This window comes from Bacillus rossius, unplaced genomic scaffold, assembly GCF_032445375.1.
Source record: "Bacillus rossius redtenbacheri isolate Brsri unplaced genomic scaffold, Brsri_v3 Brsri_v3_scf726, whole genome shotgun sequence".
Lineage (NCBI taxonomy): Eukaryota > Metazoa > Arthropoda > Insecta > Phasmatodea > Bacillidae > Bacillus > Bacillus rossius.
The window spans coordinates 1-25151 of record NW_026962949.1 but is presented as its reverse complement, the minus strand read 5'-3'; the positions used below and the strand labels follow the sequence as shown (position 1 = coordinate 25151).

At 35.7% G+C, this 25151-nt stretch overlaps 2 protein-coding genes across 2 annotated transcripts; both read right to left on the bottom strand.

Moving 5' to 3' along the window:
* Positions 1-17: 17 nt before the first annotated feature.
* On the bottom strand, positions 18-656 carry LOC134545445 (zinc finger protein 596-like; the record flags this gene model as incomplete). The annotated part of the gene is made up of 1 exon (XM_063388592.1): positions 18-656. A coding segment is annotated over exon 1 (639 nt), but the record flags the coding sequence as incomplete, so codon positions are not given.
* A 1799-nt stretch (positions 657-2455) lies between these two features.
* On the bottom strand, positions 2456-20427 carry LOC134545444 (uncharacterized). The gene is made up of 4 exons (XM_063388591.1): positions 11943-20427; positions 7682-8045; positions 7147-7344; positions 2456-4230 (listed from the first exon to the last, which is right to left on the bottom strand). The coding sequence occupies exons 1-4, from the start codon at positions 12110-12112 to the stop codon at positions 3316-3318; spliced, it is 1647 nt and encodes a 548-aa protein (XP_063244661.1). The 5' UTR covers positions 12113-20427; the 3' UTR covers positions 2456-3315.
* Between the last annotated feature and the right edge of the window lie 4724 nt (positions 20428-25151).

Here is a 25151-nt window from a genome sequence, read left to right as displayed (position 1 = left end):
GATGTATTTTCAGCTACCAGGGTCTTCAAGTTGCCTCGAAATGCAGTCTCGGCCTCCACAAACACAAACTGGGAGGCTACTCCTGCTCCTGCTATTATCTTTGGTCGAGATGTTTTGGGTTGAGGAACAGTCGATGGTCCAGGCTGGGGCGAAGCTTCTCGTCTTCTCTTGGCTGGTGTTGAGCCATTACACTTGGTAGCATGTCTGGCTAGGTTGTCTGGTCTGGTGAAGTCTTTCTCGCACTTGTCACACTTTAGAAGCTGGCGATCTGGATTGAAATTGCACGCCTTCTCATGTCTTCGTGCATCTCCAATGTGAGAAAATAGTTTGTTGCAGTACTTGCAACTTAGACTCGCTGCATTGCAAATTTCGCCAATGCATGACCTCAAGTGTTTAGTCATATTGTCTTTGCGAGTGATGGCTACCCCACACTTCTCACAAATCTGCTGGTCGTCTCTGTGTGGGTTGTGGAGGCACTGGCGCTCGTGGCGTAATCCATTGAAACGAGTAGCGAAAACCTTATTACAGAATCCACACTGTAACCCTTGAGGAAGCATTGGACTTACCCCAGAAGAAGAAGAAGCAGAAGAAGCAGCAACTCCGGATGTCTTGCCGTCCATGATGATGATGTCGATGATGTTGATGATGCAGGACATCTCAACAGGAATCTCCCAACGGAACATGCGGTGGCAGCTCGACGTTGAAAGAGACGAGGAGGAAACCTTAGAGATGACGAATGATGAAGTAGTAACGATGAAAAGCACTCGAAGTCACTGGGAACACTAATCCACAAGCTCTCGAAGTCGATGGGCAGAAGCGCACGAGCAGCGAAGAACTTGTAGTCAGGTCGGCAGATGAACAGCGAATGAAATGGGTTGGCCTTGCTTGCCTGCTTTTATAGTCCCAGCAGCAGCAGTGGTTGACTCACTAATCCATATATGGGCATACAGAAATTCCAAGCATCTGATTGGCTGAGATAATTTCGGAGGGAGCCTGAGCAAAGGTCACGAGGTAGTCAGGGCTGGATGCCTTATCTGTTTACCAAGAATCACCCTGACACAATAGGCGCCAGCATGTCGCATCGATGATGACTCATAGGGCTGACTGACTTGTGTACTGGGGAAAAACCCAGTAGGCGCTGATAAAGACTAGTTGCAACAAACAACTTAAGAGTGACTCGTGATTGCTTCCAGATACTACAGGGCGCCAGCATGTCGCATCGATGATGACTGGTCGCAACAAGCTTCTATGGCTCATAGGACTGGCTGTACTGGAGGGAAAAAAGCCCAGCATGATAGGCGCCAGCATGTCGCGTTTCTAAAGACCAGTTGCAACAGGCCACCCACGTATACTTGTTCTAGCTACAAAAAAGATTTTTTTTTTCCAGTGTTTAACAGACGTTTATTAAACAGATTCATGTTACTGTATTTTCATATACCTTAATTACTTTGATATCAATGTATTTATACCATTATTGATTTTTACTCGGATTTAAAGTCATGTATATAAGTATTCTACATTGAATTATTTTAAGTAGAAAATAAAATATTTTAATATCCTGAATAATTGCATTTTTTTAAATTACAGAAAAAGTAGTTATTGCACAACAGGTATTAAATGAAACAAATCAGTTCGTAATATTTGTATTTTATTCTTTTTTCAATAGCAAATACACATTCGATTACATTTACAAAGAATTCAGCATGTCTGTAAGAACTTTCTTTAGTACATTTTTGACACACACAGTAATTATTTCAGAGTCTATATTCAAAGGAATACTCTCCTTGATAACATCATTTACTGGAGTTAGTTGAAAACACATTTGGAAGCACAATTAAAAAAGGAAGCACATTTGGAAGCACATCAAAAAGGCAATACATTTTGGAAGCACCATCATCAAAAAGGCAGCACATTTTGGAAGCACAATCAAAAAGGCAGCACATTTTGGAAGCATAATCAACAAAAAGGCAGCACATTTGGAAGCACAAGTTACGAGAACTATGTCTTAGTTAGAAATCAGAATACAAGAAATAAAAACATTAAATTTTTATTATCAATATTTAATTTATTTCTCCACATTATACAAATGCAAGTAAAACAAGCCATTATTGTATGTAGCCAGCTTTCCTCAGTTCTTTGAGTATGAAGGATATTTCTTTGATGCACGAATAGTTTCCTGCACAAAGCGAGCCATGTAGAAGTCTTAGCCGGTCAACCAATATGTTTGGATCTTTCCATGATGTGTAATATAATAAACTTTTATAAATAAAATAAATTTTCATGTATACTATGTTTTTTATTTCCCTTAATTTATCCTGCTTACTTTATGGTGAAAATTATAAGTATACCTAATGAAATAATTTCCAATAAATATGTTATTAATATTAATTATATATATGCATACTTAATATTGTTTACATGAGATACTGAGTTACAATATAAAGAAAATGTAAGCACAAAGGAAGGCATGTAAAGAAAACATAAGTGTATAGGAAAGTCCTCAAAGAAATTGTAGTCGCAAATGAAATACATGTTAAGAAAATGTAAGCGTAAATGAAAGCCCTCAAAGAAATTGTAGTCGCAAATGAAAGGCCTTAAAGAAATTGTAAGCGCAAATGAAAGCCCTCAAAGAAATTGTAAGCGCAAATGAAAGCCCTCAAAGAAATTGTAAGCGCAAATGAAAGCATGTAAAGAAAACATAAGCTATGTAAATCAGTTTGAGTAGGTCTGATGCTGGTAGCGATAAATAATCCGTGTTAGCTTCTACAGCCAATACAACTTATATTTTATTTTAATAGTAGACTTATAAAATTCCAACACCAAGAATAAATGTTATTACTTAGATAAATAAAATCATAAATTGGAGAAGGAGATGTATCAATGTATTTGAATATTAGAATATGTCGTTGCGGATGAATGTGTGTTGACAGCTTTTAACATTTTAATTTTTTTTATATGTCATGCGCATGGAAGCTTGAAAAAATAATGGGTGCTGCAACGTGAATCCTGAGAAGCAGTAGCACGTGGCACACCGATTAAATGTACCTAGTTTTAAAGGGTTTAAGAAAGGAGTTCTCTGGAATAAGTAATTATGTTTTGCTTTTTTGAAAACATTTAAATTTAGTCTGATAATTATTTAATATAATATTAGACAATAATTAATATAAAATAATAAGAGAAACACCTTACATAGGCCTACTTCTGGTACCTTGGTTGAAAAACAATATTAAGTATGTTACAATAGTTTGTTTGTTTGGTTTAGGAATCACATGCATCTACAGTTTAATTAGTGAAATCTAGATCTATATACGATAATTAAGCAAAAAAAACACGCACAATATCGCCACACTCAGAGCGGCATACCGGACACTTTAGTGTTACAAATGGAGATTGGTTCTCTCTCAGGCCGATTACACAGTTCTCACATAACACGAAATGTCCGCAAGGATATACCAGGTGAGTCAATGGGTTGAGAAGACAAACCTTACACGTCATGTGTGTTCTTTGGTCTGGTTCTGGATCTTCAGGCAAAAGCTCTTCTACTTCTGCTGGCACATTCCGAAGTGCTCTTGGTATGACATCTTCGGGATCGTCCTCATCCTCCGATGCTTGATAAGCCTCAGTAGCTTCTGCTCTCGCATTCTGAGTTTGCAAAGTGTTATATGCGCCATCAACTGTGTGCGCAGCTTTGCGCAGGAATTCAGTGACGCTAAATTCTCGCGATACTAATTTTCCTATGATTTTTCGCAAATTCTGCGTGTTGGTGTTCTGTGGTTTCTGTCTTCTAATAGTCTTTCCTTCTACAAGAGCTTTGAATTCCGAAAAGTACATGTTGCTCAAGTCAGACAGGTGAACTAAAAATTTCCACACATTTGCATGTGGGCCCATTATTGACAAAACTAGAGCGTGGAAAGATTCCAACGCATTATTTGTTCTTCTTGGTAGATTGAAGACAGAAAAGCATCGGGGCGTCACTCTAGCCATCCAGTAGTTTTGAAAATATTCGATCAAATTTGCCAACTTTTCTTCCAAATTTTTTTCATGTATGAAAATTAGGATTGCCTCTAATCCGTCAGCAATGTCGTAGGCAGGAACAGCATCGTCATGTGGGGCTCCTCTTGTTGCAGGCAAGTGGGCTAGTGCCATCAACATTTTTATAGCCCTCTTCATGTCGTCATTGTTCTTGCAGTCCTCCACTAGACCAGTTTTCATGACCATTCTCCAAATAGCCTGAAAGCAAAAATTTGTAGAACATGAAACTTAAGTACATAAAATAATACAGTAAGTACAGGTGCGTAGGCATTCTGGATCATGGGTGAGGGGAGGGGAGAGGAGTGAAGAGAGGTGTAGGGGGAGGGGTGAGTTTGCCTGGAGAGGGGAGGGGAGAGGAGGAGGTGGAGATAGACTTAGTCTCTCACCATCATCCCCCTCTTCCTAAGACTTGCTGCTTTTCATACCACTCTAACCCCCTTAAGCTATACCCCCCTACATCGAACCATACACTGTGAGATAAAACAGAATACCCCTCCCCACTACATAAGCATATCTCCCATTCATTTTCCTACCAACACCCATAAGACATACATACTTCTGAAAAAGGGCATTAGCATGCTCTATCCACTCCCTAAGACTTTTTTTGTCATATCACTCGAAAGGTCATGCCCCTTCCTCGAACCCTGTGACCTATACACAACCTCGTAATTATTACATAAACATACCTACCACTCCTCTCCTACCAACACATATTGCACCACATATAACTTACCTCTCCCCACCACCACTTAACTGAAATGCAGAAGTATGTCCAATCCCAACAAGCTCCCGATGTGATAAAAACACTAGTATAACCTGCTCAGAGATACTATAACTGTCCAATATTAATGTGTGTAAATGGGGTTAACGTTTTCCTTTAAAGAAAAAAATCCCGGACCGGAACAGTACCTTCCTTTATTGAATTCCATCGCTACACTCATCTAGCCTGACAGAGAAATGTGTGTGTGGAGATTTTTAAAATTAATTTTTTGGATGTCTTATCTTATTGGTTATTGATTAAGTCTGTACACTTCTGTGCCTTCGGATTACAAAGTTAGAATGCCGAATTAGACAGGAATGGAGGTTAGTATTGGATGTTTCGAGATGTTGATATCATTAGTAATGCGGCCCATAATTTATTGACATTCTTTCATAAAGCACAGATGCCAAACAGTAACAATTGTACTTAAAGTAATATAAAAAATAATTCTACAAAACATGATCGTAATTTTTTTTTAATATTTCTTTTACTCTGCATTTATGTGTGTCTTTTTTGTGCACTGTTTTCTGTATGTTTGTGATTGTTAGTGGGTGTTTTTGTGCATATATGCGATTTAGTATATTGGCATGTATGTCTGTGTTTATTTCTGTGTGTATTTCTGTTTTTGTAGACACATTAAATGCTGTGTTAGAAAATTATGACATTCAAGAAAAATATGAAAAGGTGAATGAAACTGTTAAATCGAAATTTTGTTTCACAGAATTTCATTTTGGTATCTAAGTAGTAGGAATTGGTTACTTCTGACGCACGGCTGGCGGCTAAGGATTGAGGATGGGGTCAATGACCGATCGCCCTGACTTCACAGCGGCCATCTTTGATGACCTTGGGCATGACCTTTGATCTTGGGCATGAACTTGGTGGCCAATTTGGGTCCGCCATTTTGTTTTTGCCGCTATTTTTTGAGCCGCCATTTTGTTTTCTAGAACTTTCCATGACATTCAACATCCTACTCCTAGGCGTTGCATTTTTCGTTATTGCCGCCATATTGGATTTCCTTAAATATTAACCAATTTCAATGAAATTTTTTTAAAATTTAATAACAAAATTTAATTCAAATTGTTTTTATTTAAAAACCTCCACCATCTTGAATTTTGTCTGCCATATTAAAAAAATTTAATTTTTAACTTGGAAAGTCGGGAAAAATTAAAAATTAATAAAAAATTAATTATTTTAAATTATAATAAAAATTTATATAAAACATACTTATGTCACAGAGTCCTGGGTTCGAATCATACGAGGTAAAAATTTGAATTTTTTGCGACTTTCTAGCTCGATATTAAGATAATTTTAAGATGGCGCCCATGATGGTGGATGCCATGACAGTTGACTGTTAATAAATTAATATTTCACTCTAGCAGTTAAAATTAAAACTAACATGATGGCCTTCAGCAGCTTGAAACAAGATGTCTGCTCCCAGCAGCCAGAAACAAGATGGCGGACATGTCGTCATACCGACTGACTTAATATTTAATTTGACATATGCTGTTGTAAGGTTAGTCTGCCGGTGGCTTGTATGGCGTAAGGATCAGTTGCCATTTTAATTTATTTATTTTTACCTCTTCGGATTCGAACCCAGGACTCTGTGACATAAGTATGTTTTTATATAAATTTTCATTATAATTTTAATTAATTAAATGTTTTTATAAATTTTAAAATTTTACCTGAGTTTCGAAGTTAAAAATTACAAAATTTCAATATGGTGGTCGAATTTAAAGATGGTAGGTTTTTAAATTAAAAAGAAATTTGAATTAAATTTTGTTATATATTTTAAATTTTTCATTGAAATCGGTTAATATTTAAGGAAATCCAAGATGGCAGCCATAACAAAACATGCAACGCCTAGGAGTAGGTCGTTCGATGTCATGGAAAGTTCTAGAAAACAAAATGGTAGCGAAACAAAATGGTGGCGAAACAAAATGGTGGAAAGTTCTAGAAAACAAAATAATGGCTCAAAAAATTGGCAGTGAAAACAAAATGGCGGACCCAAATTGGCCACCAAGGTCATGCCCAAGGTCATCCAAGATGGCCGCTGTGACGTCAGGGCGTTCGGTCATTGACCCCATCCTCAATCCCCAGCCGCCGCCCGTGCACCCGAAGGAACCAATTTCTACTATGTACCTACCTAGCGAATTTTTTAAACAATCGAAAACATAAGTATGTATGCTTTCTTGACATCTGCTAAATGGTATTCACTAACAATCAAGTAAAAGTATGTATTAAGAGTATTACTTATACTCTGGGATGGTAATGTAACAGAATCTGAATGTTCATTAGCCCCTAAATTTCCTCTAAAAAAGAAGAAGAGTTAGTTCATGACAGAATAACTTACTTACCTGGCAGCAATGGTACCAACACCCATGGAACTCTGCATTCGGATATCTGGTTATAATGGCATTAACAAGTCCTTTTTCAAAATCTGACGATACAGCCACAATTTCCCAAGCAGATGTCTTCTGATGGAATATGTCTAAGACAGCAACGTATGCTTCTTGAGTCCGTTTGGTCATCAAGGCGAAGAAAATCGGAAATCCCTGAAATTGTAACGTTAATTTATTATTTTAAACACATCATTACCTAAAAAAAAAAAAAAAAAAAAAACCACACACAAGGAAAATCAAATCTTAACAAAATCTGGTATCCATAATTATTTGTAATACACTTTTATGATTTTGCATTTTTTTTTTTTTAAGAAATAAAGGTAAATTCTGTACACAAACTTTTGTAATTATGTAGTAACATAAAAACAAGCAAACAAAGAAAGTCGAGCACGTTTTTGAAATCTGAAGAAACACTTCCAAATTAAAAAAGGAGTTGCAAATAAGAAAATGGAGTATTGAATTTCTAAAAGAATATTGCTAGTATACTTACTATGTCTTGAAAGTATACCACCGCTGTCATCAGTTGACAAAAGCCGCTCGGCCTTCGGGGGACTACTTTGAAGGTAGCGTCAAATGATACCTCACGACGTTCGGTTGGATTTTCCGAAAGGAATTGAAGGAAGGTATCATTAGCAAAAACAATTGCAGTGATTTGTCCATTGTCAGTTTCTACGACTTTGTGGGCAAGTTGTTTTTCGTGGTTGGGGCTGTACAGATCTGCCCAGGTTCTGCCGTCCAAAATATTGCAGAACTCCCGCAAATCCTCCGTAATTGGTGGAAATAGCTCACGTCTTGCTCTTTCCATACACCTCCGCACTGTTGCATAAGGATTTTTATCTGCACCATCAGAATTTCTGTAAAAAATAGAAGAAGCATATTAAGACTTAAGAGTAACTTAAGATAGCCACTATCTTGGAGACCAGTGACTTTGAGATTGAACCCGAACATGCTATTTATTTGATTATCATACTTGTTATAGGGTTAGAGAAAATTGAGATTATTATCACATTTGTATATAATTTGAAGATTCAATGTAACTGAAATGAGAAGTTTAGAAGTTAAATAATAGGTAGCTATAATATATGCCTGATAAGTTTCACCCTACACATCCCAATTCCTTTCAAATTATTAAATTTATGCTGCGTGTTCAAGTCTTAAAAACCACCTTCCTGCTTGCAATCGACACATTTTGCAGATCGAACTTCGCTATGACTACATTCAGTACAGCTAAGAGCTCCAGCGTGACATAATCACGAATAGTGACACACATTTCTCTTGGAGACGCTTGGCACAGAACACCCCACTTTGCCATTTACATGACACAATTTTAACAATAAAAGGCCTAGTATTACCAAATTTCTTGATGCTTACGCTGCGGCTTCTGCCAATAATCACATTCATATAAACATTGAAACACATAAAAAGCTGTTTGAATCTTACCATGTTCAATTAAACACTTCACAGCCTTTTCATTTTATTAACTCTTTGAGGACTTTGTACAGTTCGTCGTAGTTTTCTTGTCCTTTTTTTTATTGATGGTCGTTATCATTAAAATGTACGTACATGACTTAGTAACCATGAAAATCTGTTACGCGACATCATATAAGAAATATATGTGTCTCTCATTGCAGGGTTAGATGACCTAGAGTCCTTGTAGCATTACAATTTCTGTATTCCCATTATGAGATTGGTGGCAAAAAATGCTTTTAGCTCCTCAAAATTAGTGTGATGAAAATTGCAAGAACCTCCCAGTTTCTGCGCAGCATACAGATTGGTCTGAAAAGCTATATTTTCTAAGAGATCCACAGGAAAAGTTGTAGGAACAGTTCTAATGGGTTATAAATATCTTCTGGAATATAAGGATCTCAATCGCAAGTAAATTTTTTATGCCATTGAAAATAGGACAGTTTTCCCAAGTAACCTATACCTTACTAGAAAAGAAATGGCACTTCACATTTCATTTTATTGCACTGAATATCACCAATATCCTCCACGATTGGGACTGATACTTCAGGCTCCGGATTATCATCTTCCTTCACAAGGAATGGTAGCTCGGGCTGAATAAAGTGCTCTTCAACCTCACATTCGTACTCACTTACCGATGAACACGACTCATTTTCGCTAGGGATTTGGTCAAGTTCAAAATCGCTGAAAGTTTTTTTGTATTGCAACAATTGGCTACATGTTGATGCAGCTACATTCGAATTTAGACGCTGTTCATCTCCTTTTATAGCAAGATCTAATAACTAAGTTCTTGATGATATCCTTATTAATTTCTGAAAGGGAATAATGGATATTCATTAAGGAGATAAAGCATTAATTTTAAATTAGGCTTGACTCTCTTGTCTCTTGGTGAAACCCCATACATTGTGTACATTGCAACTGAGGTAATATGCGCCACGCGCGCCTCTCACCAACCAACCAATCTCTTATTTCTCGAGCCAAGCGGGGGGGACCCTTTTATAGCCGCAGAGTCAGGCGTCGAAACACCCAGAAGTCTCGCATTCAGCGGTCCCGGGTCGGTCGTGGAAACACAGAGACCCCTGCTTGACGTCATAGGGGTTTCCGACCCGATGGCGAAGGGGTCACTCATCCCACGTGACGATGCTTCCAGATCTCTCGTAGACTGGTGGAACAGCGTGGGGAAAATCCCTGGCAGGCACCGGGGCTCGTACTTCAGGGCTCTGGCGGGTGTGCCAGGTAGGGCAGGGGAGGGGGGAAGGGCAGGGATAAGCGTGAACGTGACTGACGGGGGCCGCTAGGAACAATAGCTCTGGCCAAGGTAGTTGCATGGTGCGTGGAAAGGGAGGAGGGAAACCGAGGGCCCCTCGTCATCCAGCCTGGTATGCGTGACGTCAGCGCCCCCGCAGCCACCGGTCACGCACTTGGCGCCGTCGCTGTCTCGTCTCCAGCGTTCATAACAATATGATAAAATTATGCACGGTAACGACATGTTTTCCGCATTCCGGATTTGTCCACGCGGAAACTGTGGCTGTATCCGAATACACAGAGATGCGTCCTTAGCACACTCTTCCCTACATCCCTTAGCAAATGCAGCCACAATGTAGAGGACGCATTTCTAATGTATGGATAGTATCCGAATACATTTACTGCTAGCACCACCTGTTGACTGTCAGTCGTACTAATGTTCACGCAGCCATTTTGTGTATGGATATCTACGAATATTCAGCAAAACGTAAATAATAAATACCTACCTATTAAAAAATAACGTAACGTGAATGTTACACATGTTAGTGATCAAAATAAAATACATTCTATAAATTGTAAACTTTAAAAATACTTATGAGTTTTGAATTACCCTTTAAGTTTAAATTCGTATTTTGATTATATTTATTAACGTCTTCATTTGTCTCTGTTTAAGTTATCACTTTCACTAATAATGTTTTAAACAAATCTTATGCTGAAAATCTGAAGTAATGTTATACACAAACATAATAAAACCCAATTCCGAAGCTAATGGATGTAGGGACGCGTTAGTGGATGCGAGTGTCGCATCCCTAGAAATCTCGAATTAGTGGATGCGTGAAGTGATGCATCAGCATCCCTTGTGATAATTTTGATTCAACTCAAAGATGGCCGCGTCCACTACGATGCACTTTTAGTGGATCCCTTAGCTAATGGATCCATTAGGTCAGTATTCGGATGCAGCCACTGACAATACGTAGACTATGATTATATATACACTTCACTCATTATACACGCTACGAGTCTTAATTTTTTTTTACAGAATTAGTATATTAGTTTCTTTTACTATCGTATTTAACCCTTTCAGTCACAGAGAAAATTTTAATTTCAACTGTTGCTATGAGCCAAATTATATGATGCCTTCTTTATCTTTACAAACACAACGATCGCTCAAGCATTGAAGCCAATATACGATTTTTAATATGGCAGATGTTATTACCTAGTGGTTGCTGTATTTATGGCTGGAAACAATTCTCAGAAATAAATGATTCCACTTATTCTCACAAATTTAATGTTAGGTGACTTTTAAGTACAGTTAAAACGTAAAACTAATTAATGTGCAACTCTCCTAAATGTGGGATGCTATGACTGAAAGTGTTAAGATTAGAAAAAAAATCGCAACCAAATAAATGCATTGAACACCAACTTTGTACTAGTAACTTATGTTCTTTACAGTAAACATAAGCTGTTTTTGCTTATCTAAATTTGTTCCCTACGCGCGTCAACCTGAATTCGCACGAGAAAAAGTTTTTCAGATGTTCATCTCGAGTCGCTTACTTTATGGCAATATGAACGTTTTGGAAGTGTGAGAAATTGTGTTTTGTAAGTTTTATTACTCGTTTGTGATATGAACATTTGTGTTCCGGAAAAAGTAATGGACAGAAGTGTGTAAATTGTTTCTCTCTCTCTCTCTCCCCCCCCCCCCCCCCCCCCCAATCCACCACACAAAGTCACACACTAAGGCAATCCGGGTGCGGTTCCCGCCGGGATCACTCCAGGATCTCAAATGACGACGCAACAGGTCGGCGGTTTTTTTTTTGGGGGGGGGGGGGAATCTCCTATTTCCCCTGCCTATCCCTCCTGGTGCTGCCGTATATTCATATAATTCATCCCCAGAACAACTATAGGCCTATATATATCTATCTATCTATCTATCTATCTATCTGAATACCTGAGCTGTTGTGAGCTGCCAAAACCTTCAAAGGTCATCATCATCAACAACAACAAGAACAACAACATAAATGAAGCCTATCAATATTTCTCACCTTTTCGCCTCGGAAAAAAAGATTTCGCGAAGAGAGGTGGTTTCCATTTTTGATCTTGCCTTAAGAACTGCACGCAGTTTGTATGATTCTTTAATGCTCAGGTCCGGTTCATGGTTGTGCAGTGGACTGCTTCTGGACAGAGCAATAACTGCGCCTTCCTGAAGACCCATTGTTGCTCGAGCGCGACAGCCGTGACTCTTTCTGGTGCATCTCAGTTGCCTGCAAATTTTTTTAAACGTATTGTTACAAATACGATTATTATTCTAAAATGTTGCGTGGTATAATAGCTCATATATGCAATACTATGAAGCTTGAGTTTCTTGAAACAAAGCAATACTTCCTACACAATAATTTACAAGGCAAATTTCCTTCTAGTGCCTTCCACGTGCGTGAAATTTCATCGCACTACTCTAAAATATTAGATTGCACTTTTCCGAGAACCACTTACCTTGTATTTGCAGTAGTTCTTTCGCTGAAGTAGAAATATCCTTGGCAATCATGATAGACACAAGAATTCTTCTTGCGCCCAGGTAGCACTTCAGATCTTGCTTGATTAGACGCACTTGGTTCACCTTCCGGTCTAACTAACTCCGAATCTTCACCTTCCATAGAAATAAGTTAATTTCGCAAATAGCTTTCCGGCACAAATATCTTTCCGACCATCTACCCGTCTAGTGACCGTATAGCGCGACAAGAGGCAAAATAACCTGCGCAGACCCCACTGTCACCAGGCGATCACGTGATGAGCGCATCAGAAAGTGGAGGGGGTCAGTCGAGCAGCTGCCTATCACAACTGAGAGAGTGTTTCCTAGAAGTCAACCGGCCAGTATATAGGCATTCGGAGTGGTGGTATCTATTATGAGACCTACCATATCGTTTCAGAAAAATAAGTAATTTTTAAATTGGCAACTGATCGGGTGTTCATAAGCCGCATTTCTTGCATGCAAATATTGCGGAAAAACATAAAGTAGTCTTAACACATATAAATTTACTTCATTGATTTCTCCAAGCATAAACTATAAATTCGACTAATTCGTAATTACTTTTCCTGAAGAGGTTATATAGCATTAACATTTGCTTCGTCATCTGTACGTAGCTTACTACAGCTAATACTGAATTCTGAAACTATTTAAAATTATGTAAATCATTATAATCAATTTACTTTTCAACAAAATATGGTATTAATGTCAACATACTTAAATTAGACCAACGAACAGTACATGTCGCCTTACAAGTTGAAAGTTAAGTTGGCGAAACATCATGTCTTACTCATTTCGGGGTTTTGGAGGATAGGGGACGAATTTTATGTTTGGTGTTTTAGCTGAATGACTAAATCCATTGAAATTAAAACTTTGTAACTTCCTAGTACATTCGTAACTGCCAACTTTGCGTAGACGTCACCATATTATAAGTTTTTTCAGTATCAAAATACTCCAGTAGAAAGAACTTACCCCGATATAACAAAAATTCTGTAAAAAAAAAAGAATCCCCTTTGACACAGCCTACAGGCGTAGGTAGATTTCAAAGTTACTAAGTATATCATCTTGAATTATTTTTTTTTAACTTCTATAAACTCCTTGAACATTTAAAGAACTTAAGGAAGCTGACAAGAAAAATACCTATCTGCTCGCCAATATTCAAAAAATATCGATTCAACATTTTCTCATATTCCATACGGTGTACCTACTGCAACTATGTATGTTTCAGCCCCGATTACGTAATTATTTATTTTAATTTATACTTATTCGTCTGGTATGTATATTTTTATTATTTGAAAACTATTTATATTTTATGTGTATATCTATGTGATTGTAACTCTATGACAAAAACGAACGTTGAAGACAAACAATTGCAAGGACCCCTCTAGGAGCAATTGACATTTAAACGGTAAACTGTTAATTTGACACCGTTTTTATTTAATGAAAAATGTTATTTCTATATTTATTCAAATTTAATGAGAGATTTTGTGTTCCGCGCTATTGTTGCGCGCGGATTTGATGTCTTTGATATGAAATAATGTAACTGTCTTTATTTCTCGGCCAATCAGGAGCCGTATTTTAAATCTGGAACGGATTGTTAAGCTGACTTAAATTAAGAAGGTTTTAAAATAATGTAATGGCCTACTAATGGATGAACACATACGAGACGTCGACGGAATATTATCCTGAAAAATAGCTAGCAGAAATATGCATCCGCACTAAAGGATGGTATAAATGTACTGTTGAAACGTAAGAGAGTATTATTAGGGCTTTATCCAAAAGGATAAAGTTATTCGGAGTGAAAAATATACGTGAGTAAGAAATGACTGAGTCTGTTACTCCATTTCGCTAGGACGAATCACGTATCCCATCCATACCTCGTTATTTTGCGGTCTAATTCCAAGAGAAACATTGATGAACTGGATTATTGTAAAAATTAACTTCGTGAATATATTTTGACACTTTATTTTAACACACAACTGTAATCACCCAGTGGCCTGGGAGAGAGAGCATCAGAGCTCTACCGACTTAAGTTATTTTATCTAGCCGAGGTAAAAAACTTATATAAAACGAAATTATAAACTGAACCTGTGTATGAGATTTTCGAAACCGGATAAAATAGACACTTGATTAGTTAATGAATGTGCGCATCGTCACTCCAGACATTTTTTTAACATATTTGTGTTCTGCCGTGCCAACAATAGTTAGGATGTTTAAAAGTAATATAATATTTTTTTTTAAAGATAAACCTGAGATATTTTCATTAATAAAAAATAAAATTACCATGGTGTTTTGTATGGTATTGTAATCTACCTATCACCAACTGTATCCATACCTATCTATGTGTTAACAGCAGCCAAGCTAGTAGTAACTGCACATAATTAAATACCTAACTGTGACCTAGAACGAATAGCACACATATAAGTTACAAACTGATTTTATCTAAGTGGTGCCCTTTTGTACGGTAGTATAGCCCCTACATAAGAAACTGTCGCCTCAAAGTGGGGCCTTTTGCCAGGTTTATCCCCTACAACGGCGAAAATATTTTAAATGTTTTTAAATTAATGCATCAGCAATGAATGTCTTAAAGAAATTCATAATGTGCCTACTAAGGTAGTAATGTAATTATTTTTGATTTACAAACACAGTTTTTCATCTCGTGCACTAATGTCGTATAGCCTAATTGATTTTTTTTTCGGACAAAGGTTTAAGGTAATCTTAGATGGTAATAAACAAATTCCAATGAATTCGATACTAAAAAATGTAAAAATTAAATTAAATTTAAACCCCTGTTTTTATGGTAATAGTTAGTTTCATCAAAAATGTTTCAACCAAAGGTTTTAGATAATGTTGAGGTATTTTTACTAAAATGAATTTGAAAGTAAATGTATTTATAAAAGTAATGTCGTTTTGTTTTTCTACACTTGTTATTTCCATCCCTTGAAGTAATGGTTTGTATTATCAAAAATTGTTTCAAACTAAAGTTTTTAGTAACATTATAAGATTAACAAACAGTTTGAACGGATTTGAAAGTGCACCACTAAGGGAGTTATGAATTTTTTTTATTCTACCCTTTATTTTTTTTAACCCCTTGCAGCAATGGAAAATCAATTATTGTTTCAGACAAAAGTTTTTGATAAAAATTATAAGGTTTACCAACAACTTGAAGAACGTTATATTGTAACTAATGAGAATTATGAATTTTTTTAAACTCTACCCATTATTTTTTCAAACCCTTGCAATAATGGTTGGTCCGATCGAAAAATGTTTAGACAAAAGTTTTAGATAAAAATTGGTTGTCTGTAAAGTCGGTTTACGAAAGATAGTTTAACGTGACAACGTCATAACAAAACATTGATGAAATTATTGCATACTTTTATGAGTAGAAATGAATCATTTTTATTGAATTATCACTATTTTGTATGGATACAAAGAAGGAGTGAAATGAAATCTGCAATTTAATTGATAAATATACTTTTATTTGCACTCATTAATTCAAATTTGTTTATTACTTTCACGAAGAGATTATTTTAACTATAACTTTTATACATGTTTGCTATTTAACTTCTTCCAATCTGTGTTATTTTGTTAAGGATAGGACAATTATAGGAAAAGTAGGAAAGGAATGGGAGTATTTCAAGTTTAATGTTCCTCGAAAAAGTCAAATCGATGGTTGTTCCAATCGAGCGGAAGAGAGATAGATGCGCGCAAGCGTACAAAGAGTGTAACGGGACACATCGTAGTGGGACAATGTGCATTACGGGACACTTTTTCGTGCGTGCAGCCGGCGTTCATCGATTTATTAGACGTTGTCACGTCAAAAATTATATGATTAATACACAATTCGTACGAATTCGGTTTTGTACCTACGAAGGAAGTTATAATTTTTTTTTGTCCGCAGACCCTTGTTTTTCCAACCCCTTGCAGTTGTTGGTCGTATAAAAATTTATTTCAGATGAAAGATGTACTGAATACTTTAAGTTTACACGATAAAACATAAAGGATTTATGAGTGTACATGGTACATTAATTATGCTTTTTTTTTTTAATTCAATACCTTTATTTTTTCTACCCTCTGCAACAATGGTTCGACCTATAAAAAATTATTTCAGACAAAAGTTTTAGATAAAAAGTATACAATTTACTAACAGTTAGAACGGTTTTGATGGTGTACTTACTGAGGGAGTTATGTTTTTTTTTTTTAATTTTTACTGTTATTTTATATACTACATTGCTGCAATGGTTCGTCTAATCAAAAATTGTTCCAGACAAAAGTTTTAGATAGAAATTATAAGAAAAATACATAATTTGTTCAAGTTCGATGCTATGCCTACGAACAGAGTTATGATTTTTTTTGTCCGCCAACCCTTGTTTTTTCAACCCCTTGGAGATACCGTCGGTCCTATCGAAAACTTATTCAGAGAAATTATTTTGGCATTACTCCTAAGAATTTTAATAAATTCAAACGGATGTGATATTTTCCATATTGCGTGATTTAGAACGATTTTTCTGTTTTTGAAAAAAACCTTCCCCATTTCTACCCCTTTGGTCGGATATTGCTCATTAACGAAAGCGACCGAGTTTTTCCACATTTAGATTTTATGTATTAGTTTGGAATTGATTTGAGAAAAATTACGACAGTTATCGTGTCCACAAGAAAATTATATATATATATATATATTTATATATAAGCTTTTGAGTTGACAATGGTTTTGGGGTCTATGTACCATGAAACGAAAAAATATGTAAAAATTTTCCTGAAGTCGCTTCTTCGTAACGGCTACAATAGGTATAGTATTTCTTTGAAATCTACTTAAAATACGTAAGAATTAAAATTCTTCTATCCTAATGCACAAAGCTGTTTAGAACTGCTGGCTCCCTTGAGTCACGCGAGACAATTCATATGCTCCTGGGGTTGGTACTGCTTCAGTACAGTATTGTGTCCAGGGTGTCCACAAGAAAAAAAAAATTCGTACCAACTTAAGCGAGAAAAAAGTACTAGATTTGAAAAAAAGTAATAAAAAATAATTTGTTATTGTTTTAACAATTTATGGAGTTATGACATTGCAACGCTCTTAAAATTAATGAATTGAAAATACAAATTACCTAAAATAACACATGCAAAGATAAATAAAATAAAATTTTAAACGCACCATTTTATCACCAGCATACATTTGGAATTGCATTCTTGTTTAGAGTAAACCTGTTTGGAAATCCAATCAAAAAATGCCACATTGAGATTTTATGAAACCAAGAATGGATATTATCGTTCAAATCTAGTGGGTGTCCGGCCATAGAAACAACGATGGCCAATATATTAATATTGCACTTGACATACATGTGATTAAATATAATGTTTAGAATTTGCAAAAAAAATAGTTCTTTTTTAAAAATTAATTATGCATTAGACTTTCAATTACTAAATATTATATTTACACATTTCCCACTCACAAAATAAACAACAGGAAGTACCTATTCTCTCATTGTTTCTAGCAGAGCTTGCTAACTTAATCAGTTCTCCTGAAACAGTAAAATCTGCAGCTGATGTGTTCATCAATTCAATTTTACCAAAAGAAGTGCATTTACCAGTGGTGATTATACTTTGTTTCTAATTTTATTTTTGGTCAATGTAACTGCAGAAAATATTCTTTCAGTTGCTGCGGATGAATGAGGCAAGCATAGCATGGCTTTAATGAACACTGTTATAGAAGGGAACATTTGGTCTCCTACAGCATTTTTCATTCCAAAAACTGTATTCCAAAAATCCATTATATTTCTTCTCTACTGTAACTTATAGGTAGCTATATTGTGTGTAGGTGTTGACACTGCATTAATAAATCAATTATTAACTTAATTTGATTGTTAAGTAAAAAGTGTAGGACAATATGTATGTACAAATCCTTATTTTACTTAAAAAACACACAATAAACATTTATTCAACACAACACAGTACACTATAATGACACAAGGATTTTCAACAATAAAATATTAGAATTTTTCTTCTTAAATTTATATATTAAAATTATTATTTATATGAATATATCACGGATGAGTCAGAAGTAGATGATGTACACTCAGGACAATACGTCGAGCACTATTTTACCAAGAGTTCTGAGTCTAATCCAACTTTATTTAATTTCACTTGTATAAATTATATGACTTTAAAAAATTATGCAGTTCCTGCTTTATAATTATCAGTTTTATTACCGGCTAGTTTGGTTACTCAGGGGGGCATAAAAATATTTTCTATACGGACCACTGAAATCGGGTCGAGGTCATGTAATGTAACTTAAGTTGAAGATTTAACCAAAAAAAATGTATCTCAATTTATGTCATTTCCAAATACTTAATAAAATATCACAGTTATTTGTAAGGTATTCGTTTTTACATGGCAATATTAAGACGTTTCAGTTCACATGTTCAAAATTGCATCTCTAGTTGAACAATGACATTGCCTTGATTTGAGTTTCAATTACTGATATAAAGTTCTTAAAATGCATAAATACCTTTGCATTCACTCACGTGTAGGTAGTTTATATCGCAGAACATTTTGATAACACTCCCAACACAATGTATATGATTATTTCAATAAAAGTTGCAATTAAAGCAACAGCGTCTGGTGCTTAACCCACACGGAGATGACGCTAAATTATTCTCTCTCAAATTATATTTAAAAACTCATTATTGATGAATCCTGAACCCTGATTGCCTGGAAGGCCAGACACATAGATAGAACTCCAGTCAACAATACAATATATGAAAACAAACAGGAAATCTTTTAGGAAATATTTACAACATAAAATTAGGGTTATAAATTAAATCAAATCATATTATATCATTTCCAGACGTAAATACAATTTTTGGTTTTGTCAAATGACTTTAACTTGGTTTGTTCACATTTCTATTACAGACGTTGATGACGGCTTTTAAACATGAATACACGTAGTTAATTGGCTTTTAGACTGAGCATAAATAATAACAATCAAAACGATATAGTATGGCAGGAAAATAAATAAATAATACTTAAAATAAAATCTGTGTGGGTCATTGTTACCGCACGCCATAAATTCGTCCTCTTTCTTGAGTGCTTCAACAGTCTTTAATAAACGCCATTCCCTATACAGGTTTTCGTAATATTTTTCTTCAATAACATTAAGAAAATATTTGGCAAGTGGCATTATACTGTGATTGTAATCTGATTTGTACTTTTCTGGACTCAGCAAGGCTAAACCGAGTTCCCGTACTTATGTAGTTCTTCTCCTGGTCACGTTCCCTTTCCCCGCTAGCTACCAGGCCAATGGCAGCTAGGGGGCGGGGCTTGCGGTGATTCTGACACACTTTCCCCTCATACGGTCTAATGACCATGCGGTCAAGCGGTGTCGTCCCGTTAATAACTATTTACAAATCGTTCCACAAGCCGAGACGGAACTAGTAACAATTAAAGAGCTCTTAGAAGCTATTCACTCGCGACCAAAAAATAAAGCAGGCGGACCTGACGGAATAAATTTTGATACTTTAAAGAAATTATCATTTCAGGCTATACAATACTTTCTTAAAATAATAAATGCTATTTTTATTCTTAAATCCTACCCAGCTTCATGGAAACTAGCTAAAGTTATCACCATTCCGAAACCGGGAAAAAATGCGTCACTACCACAAAACAGGCGACCTATTAGCCTCCTAAATAGCATGAGTAAAATTTTCGAAAAAATTTTACTCAAACGACTTCAACACCATTCGGACGAACACGAAGTCATTCCAGATAACCAATTTGGTTTTAGAAGGGGCCACTCTACCTCTCACCCCCTAATTAAGCTCATTGAAGAGGCCACTGACGGTTTTAATTCACGAGCGAAATTTACTGTCGCAACGATGCTAGACGCGGAAAGAGCTTTCGACAAAGTTTGGATACCTGGCTTAATTCAAAAATTAATTACATTTAACTTTCCAGACACGTATATTCATCTGGTGGCCCACTATTTATGGCGTCGAAAATTTTTTGTATCAATAGAGGGGGCGAATTCATCCACTCGGGAGCTGACAGCAGGTGTGCCGCAGGGGTCCCCACTCTCACCCTTTTTCTATAATGTTTACACAGCCGACATTCCGCGGGAACATGCCCACGTGCAATTATATGCAGACGACACTGCAATAATATATCAATCCCCGAATTTGAAGTTTGCTTTAACCAAAGTTCAGAGGCAGCTTACCTCACTCGAACAATGGTACACTCGCTGGCGCATTAAAATAAATGGAGCCAAGTCCACAACTTTAATTTTAACTAAAAAATACACCGCCCCCGACCGCGAATTAAAAATTTTTAATCAAGCCATACCATTTGTTAAATCGGCTAGATATTTAGGTTTAACTCTAGATACCAGGCTCACCTGGAAAGTTCACACCACTAAGGTGACACAGTTTGCGCGAGGCACTTTGCGCAGCCTATACTCAATGTTTAAGGCCCCCAATTTCCTAGAAAGAAAAAATTACAGCTGTATTTACAAATAGTTCGCCCTCAATTATTATATGCTTGCGAAATCTGGGGCTATGCAGCAAAATGCCATATCGATAAAGTACAGGTCACTCAAAATAAATTTCTTAGAGCCATTGCAGATAGCGGCTGGTACACCAGCACACTAGAAGTACACCAGCTACTCAAAGTAGAATATGTAGAGGAATATATAAAACGGCAAAACAGGTCTTTTTATGGACAGCTCCCTGAACATGCCAATACTTATATGAATTCACTTCCGGACTACGACCCAGCTGCACAGCGACAGTTTAAAAAACCGCGACTTGCCTAAGCCAGGTTATACTAGAATCCACACATCCCATGTACGCAGGGCAACTTAGCAAACATAGCAGACGTTTCTCTCTGGCCCCGATGTGCCTGTCTACGTCCTGCGGTGCAAATAATCAACATTGGACTAGCCAATGATTGACATGCTCAGGACTGGTAAATATTGCGTCAACACTACTTTTGGCCCAGCGGGGCTCTATTTTATTGCGTCAACACTACCTTTGACCCGGCCAGTGGACAGTTCCCCGACCTCGTCATAACCCCGACCGTTTCCCCTGCACTGCTTTGACCTCCCTCCACGAGACATCCTGCCAGCCCTTGGTCCGCCCCGCAGAAGGGGTGGGACCCCCCCGCACCCCCTCCAAGAGACATCCTGCCAGCCCTTTGTCTGCCCAGCTTATGGGGTGGGACCCCCCGCGCGGCGGCAAAGACTCGTAAAATGGCGGGTAGCGAAATGTTTAAGCCAATAGAAAAACTTAATGAAACTTTTATGTTTTCTTAACTGTAAATAATGGAAATAATGCTCATTTTCTTAATTAAAGTATCCGGGAACCACAAGGCAGATGGAGGTAGCAGGAACGTTTGCTTGCCATGATCGTTCCCGCAAGACCTTTTTTTTTTCCAGCAGAGGAGCCGAACCAACAGAAGTATCCGGCGCTTAGAAATTGCATGGACGTATACTGCTTGATCGTGCCTACGAGACTTCATTGGTGAAACAATTTACGTTTGATATATTTTAAAATTAAAATATAAATCAACCACACTAGCAGTTTATAAATATATATAACGGTTGTGTATGAAAAAAGGCTAAGGACCAATTGAACCACAGTCGTTAAACAATGTTTTATTAACGACTGTTAAATGTTACCTCTCCGTTTTAAACAACGATTAATCTTTTTCATTTCACCACACTTTTCTTGTGTTTAACTTTCCTCAGGTAGATAAAATGGTTTATCGTTATTAAGGTTCGTTAGAAACTCAATTACAAAGTAGTGGCCATTCTTTTTTGTTTGTATTGAGTTCATAAAAAGCTTTAATTTGCAAATAAAATTTTATAGTTCAGAACAAAACTAGATTATTTTAATTTTGTAAACTTACGTTTTATTATGTGCAATTATTTATGTTCATAATAACTTAAGTTTGACAATATCATTGGAGCTGAGATTAGTGACGACTCAGCTGACTATTGTTTGTTACAATAATATCCACTTGAAATGTTCGGCATGGACAGTAAATTTAAGCATAACTTATTTCGTCTAAAAATTACATGAACAAGACTTCAAAATGTTATAACAACTGGAAGTAAATAAATTTGTAACATTCGAGGTGTCAAGCGTGACCTAAATTTTCCTTACAATATCTGGATGACCAAGCTTCGCTCAGAAGAATCTTATTAAATGAATAGCTAATAACTCGCGTCTTCGCTCTTGCAATTTTAAGAGTGTTGCTAAAATCTTACAATTTAAAAAAGTGTATATATGATTAATTCCCAATATTTGGACTAAATAAACAGACACAATAAATCGTCAGGTGCATAAAAATATATTTTGTAAAATAACCGTTTTCGAAGTAGTTAAGGGTATGCTATTTTTAATTTTTAGTAAAGATTAGGTATCGAATTTGAAAACTTATTTTTTAGACTGATCGAGGATATAGTTTACCTTGATGATATTACACTTCCTGCCATTTTATGCGGTAGTTAATTAAAAAATATATTTATTAAACTTACATCTATACTTTTTCAATTACGTTTACGAATCTTTTTCAATGTCACATTCATTTTCTATGGTTGGACCTAAGCTTAGAATAATCAAAGGATCTGACATTTAGACAAATACATCCCGTTTTTAAGAATATTTGATGCAATCGCAATTTTCTTTTAAATGTAGAGTGCATGTATAAAGTTTATTATCGAACTTATTAGTTGAATCTTGGTTTTTTTTTTTGTTATTAACTAAGCAGTAGGCCTATATCCAAATTTTTACCAATCTCTTCTTTCCCACTAGGATACTGATGTAAATATTAAGAATTAAGTAAATGTAGCAATATTGGTTAACCAGAAAAAAAACCAAACCCAGCTTATTTATTAGATTAAATAAATTTATTACTTTTTAAAAATAATATTAACCTCTGTTAAGACTGACAAGTGATAATTCGGAGAATGTTGAATAACTAAGGTAGCGTAGGTATGTTCATTTATCATTTCCTTAGGCACAAATTTGTGGGATTTGTTCATAATATATTTTTTTAATATTAAAACAGTAATTGAAATATTTAACCTCTTAAAAAGTTAACTTCTGTAATTTGTAGAAAAGGGTTGATAGTTTTTGCATGCTTGTAAATCCTACCACATAACTTACATTCCGCTTCATTATCTTTAGGGATACGACTTTTATAATAAAAACAAATTCAAATGGTTTTTCACCCCTTGCGTGGTAGAATGTGGGAAAATGATAAACGTTAAAACCGATATAAAATCATAATAACTCATTTGAAAGTTATTCTTGCTCAGTTTTTAACATCTTAATTTGCTTGAATATATGATTTAGTAGACTACTATTAAAACTAACGTGCCCCGTTTCACGCACTGCCTTTGAGGTCGAATATCTAAATATGTTTAAAGTATTCCAGATAATAATTTAATAAAGTAATTCATGTGAAGTTGCTTACAGCCAGCTGTATTTGCTAAGGATATATGAATTTTTCTATATAATAAACATAACTTACTCCCTATTCGCACCATTAAAAATGAAGGCAAAAAAAAACTAAAGAAAAAATCATATGCTTAGTGCTTACCTTTATGTGCTTGTTGTTGATTCTTAATTTCTAATTCTTTTATTTATTAATTTCGGAAGTATTAATTTTTGTCTTTACATGAAACGTCGCCCCTTCCACGTAAGGACGGAATCATACAAATAAGTAAAATAACAATTTTTAATTTATTACCTTACCATTTTATTTACATCTTACTTAGTTACCGAAATTTGATGTTTAAAAACATACTACCTCATTTTCCACGTCATTACAAGATGTATTTTAATAAACGACAAAAAGTAATACGTAACTTCAGATGCAATTTTTTTTAGTATCTTACGTCTATTACTTACTTATTCATTTGGAAGCTTTTGTTTTTTATTTAAAAACAACCCTATCCTTTTATCAAACCTAGGGTTTGAATTGCGCAAAATGGTAATGTTGAGTTTGGTGGTTTTTGTATGATTATTATTCGTTCCCAATTTTTTTATTGTGCTTGATTAAGTTTTAAGTTAAAATCATTTTATCCAGCAGATAGACATTCTACTTCTAATGCCAGAACAGTCTGGTCAGCCAGTGTGATTTCATGGCAGCCATCTTGAATCTACCAACTTGTTTTCGTCTGTAAGAGGTTGCAGCCACCATATAAATTAAAATTTTACCCATATCATTGCTTGAATAAACTTTCATCACAAGTAAAACCATTTCAGCGATAGTACGAGTTCAGCTATGTTTGGGCGTGTGCGCTATCGGAATTCTTTATAAATGACTCAAAATTCCTAACAATTTCCATATTTCGAGGGAAAAATTTCCGTTTCAAGAGAAAATTTCCTGTTTATTAATAAATAAAAAAAAACTAAAAATTCTAAAATCTAAAAACAAAAAAGGTTTTTCTATTTGAAAGAACCTTATGTCCTAAACATGGCTTAAAACTCCTGAAAGCAAGCCACTCTGAGCTGCCTCGACATGGACTGTAAGATTGAAATTCTTTAATTTTGACCAAAAACTTCGGGGAAAAGACCAAAAATCATCAAAAAATTCGCTTGTTATTTTACTGATTAATTCGAGTGATTCCTGCACTATTCGATCCTTGCCTTATTCGCAAATGGTAATATCAGGGGAAAAAAGATCTAATAAATTACAAAAAAAAAAAAAATCCTAAGGTATATATTCATCA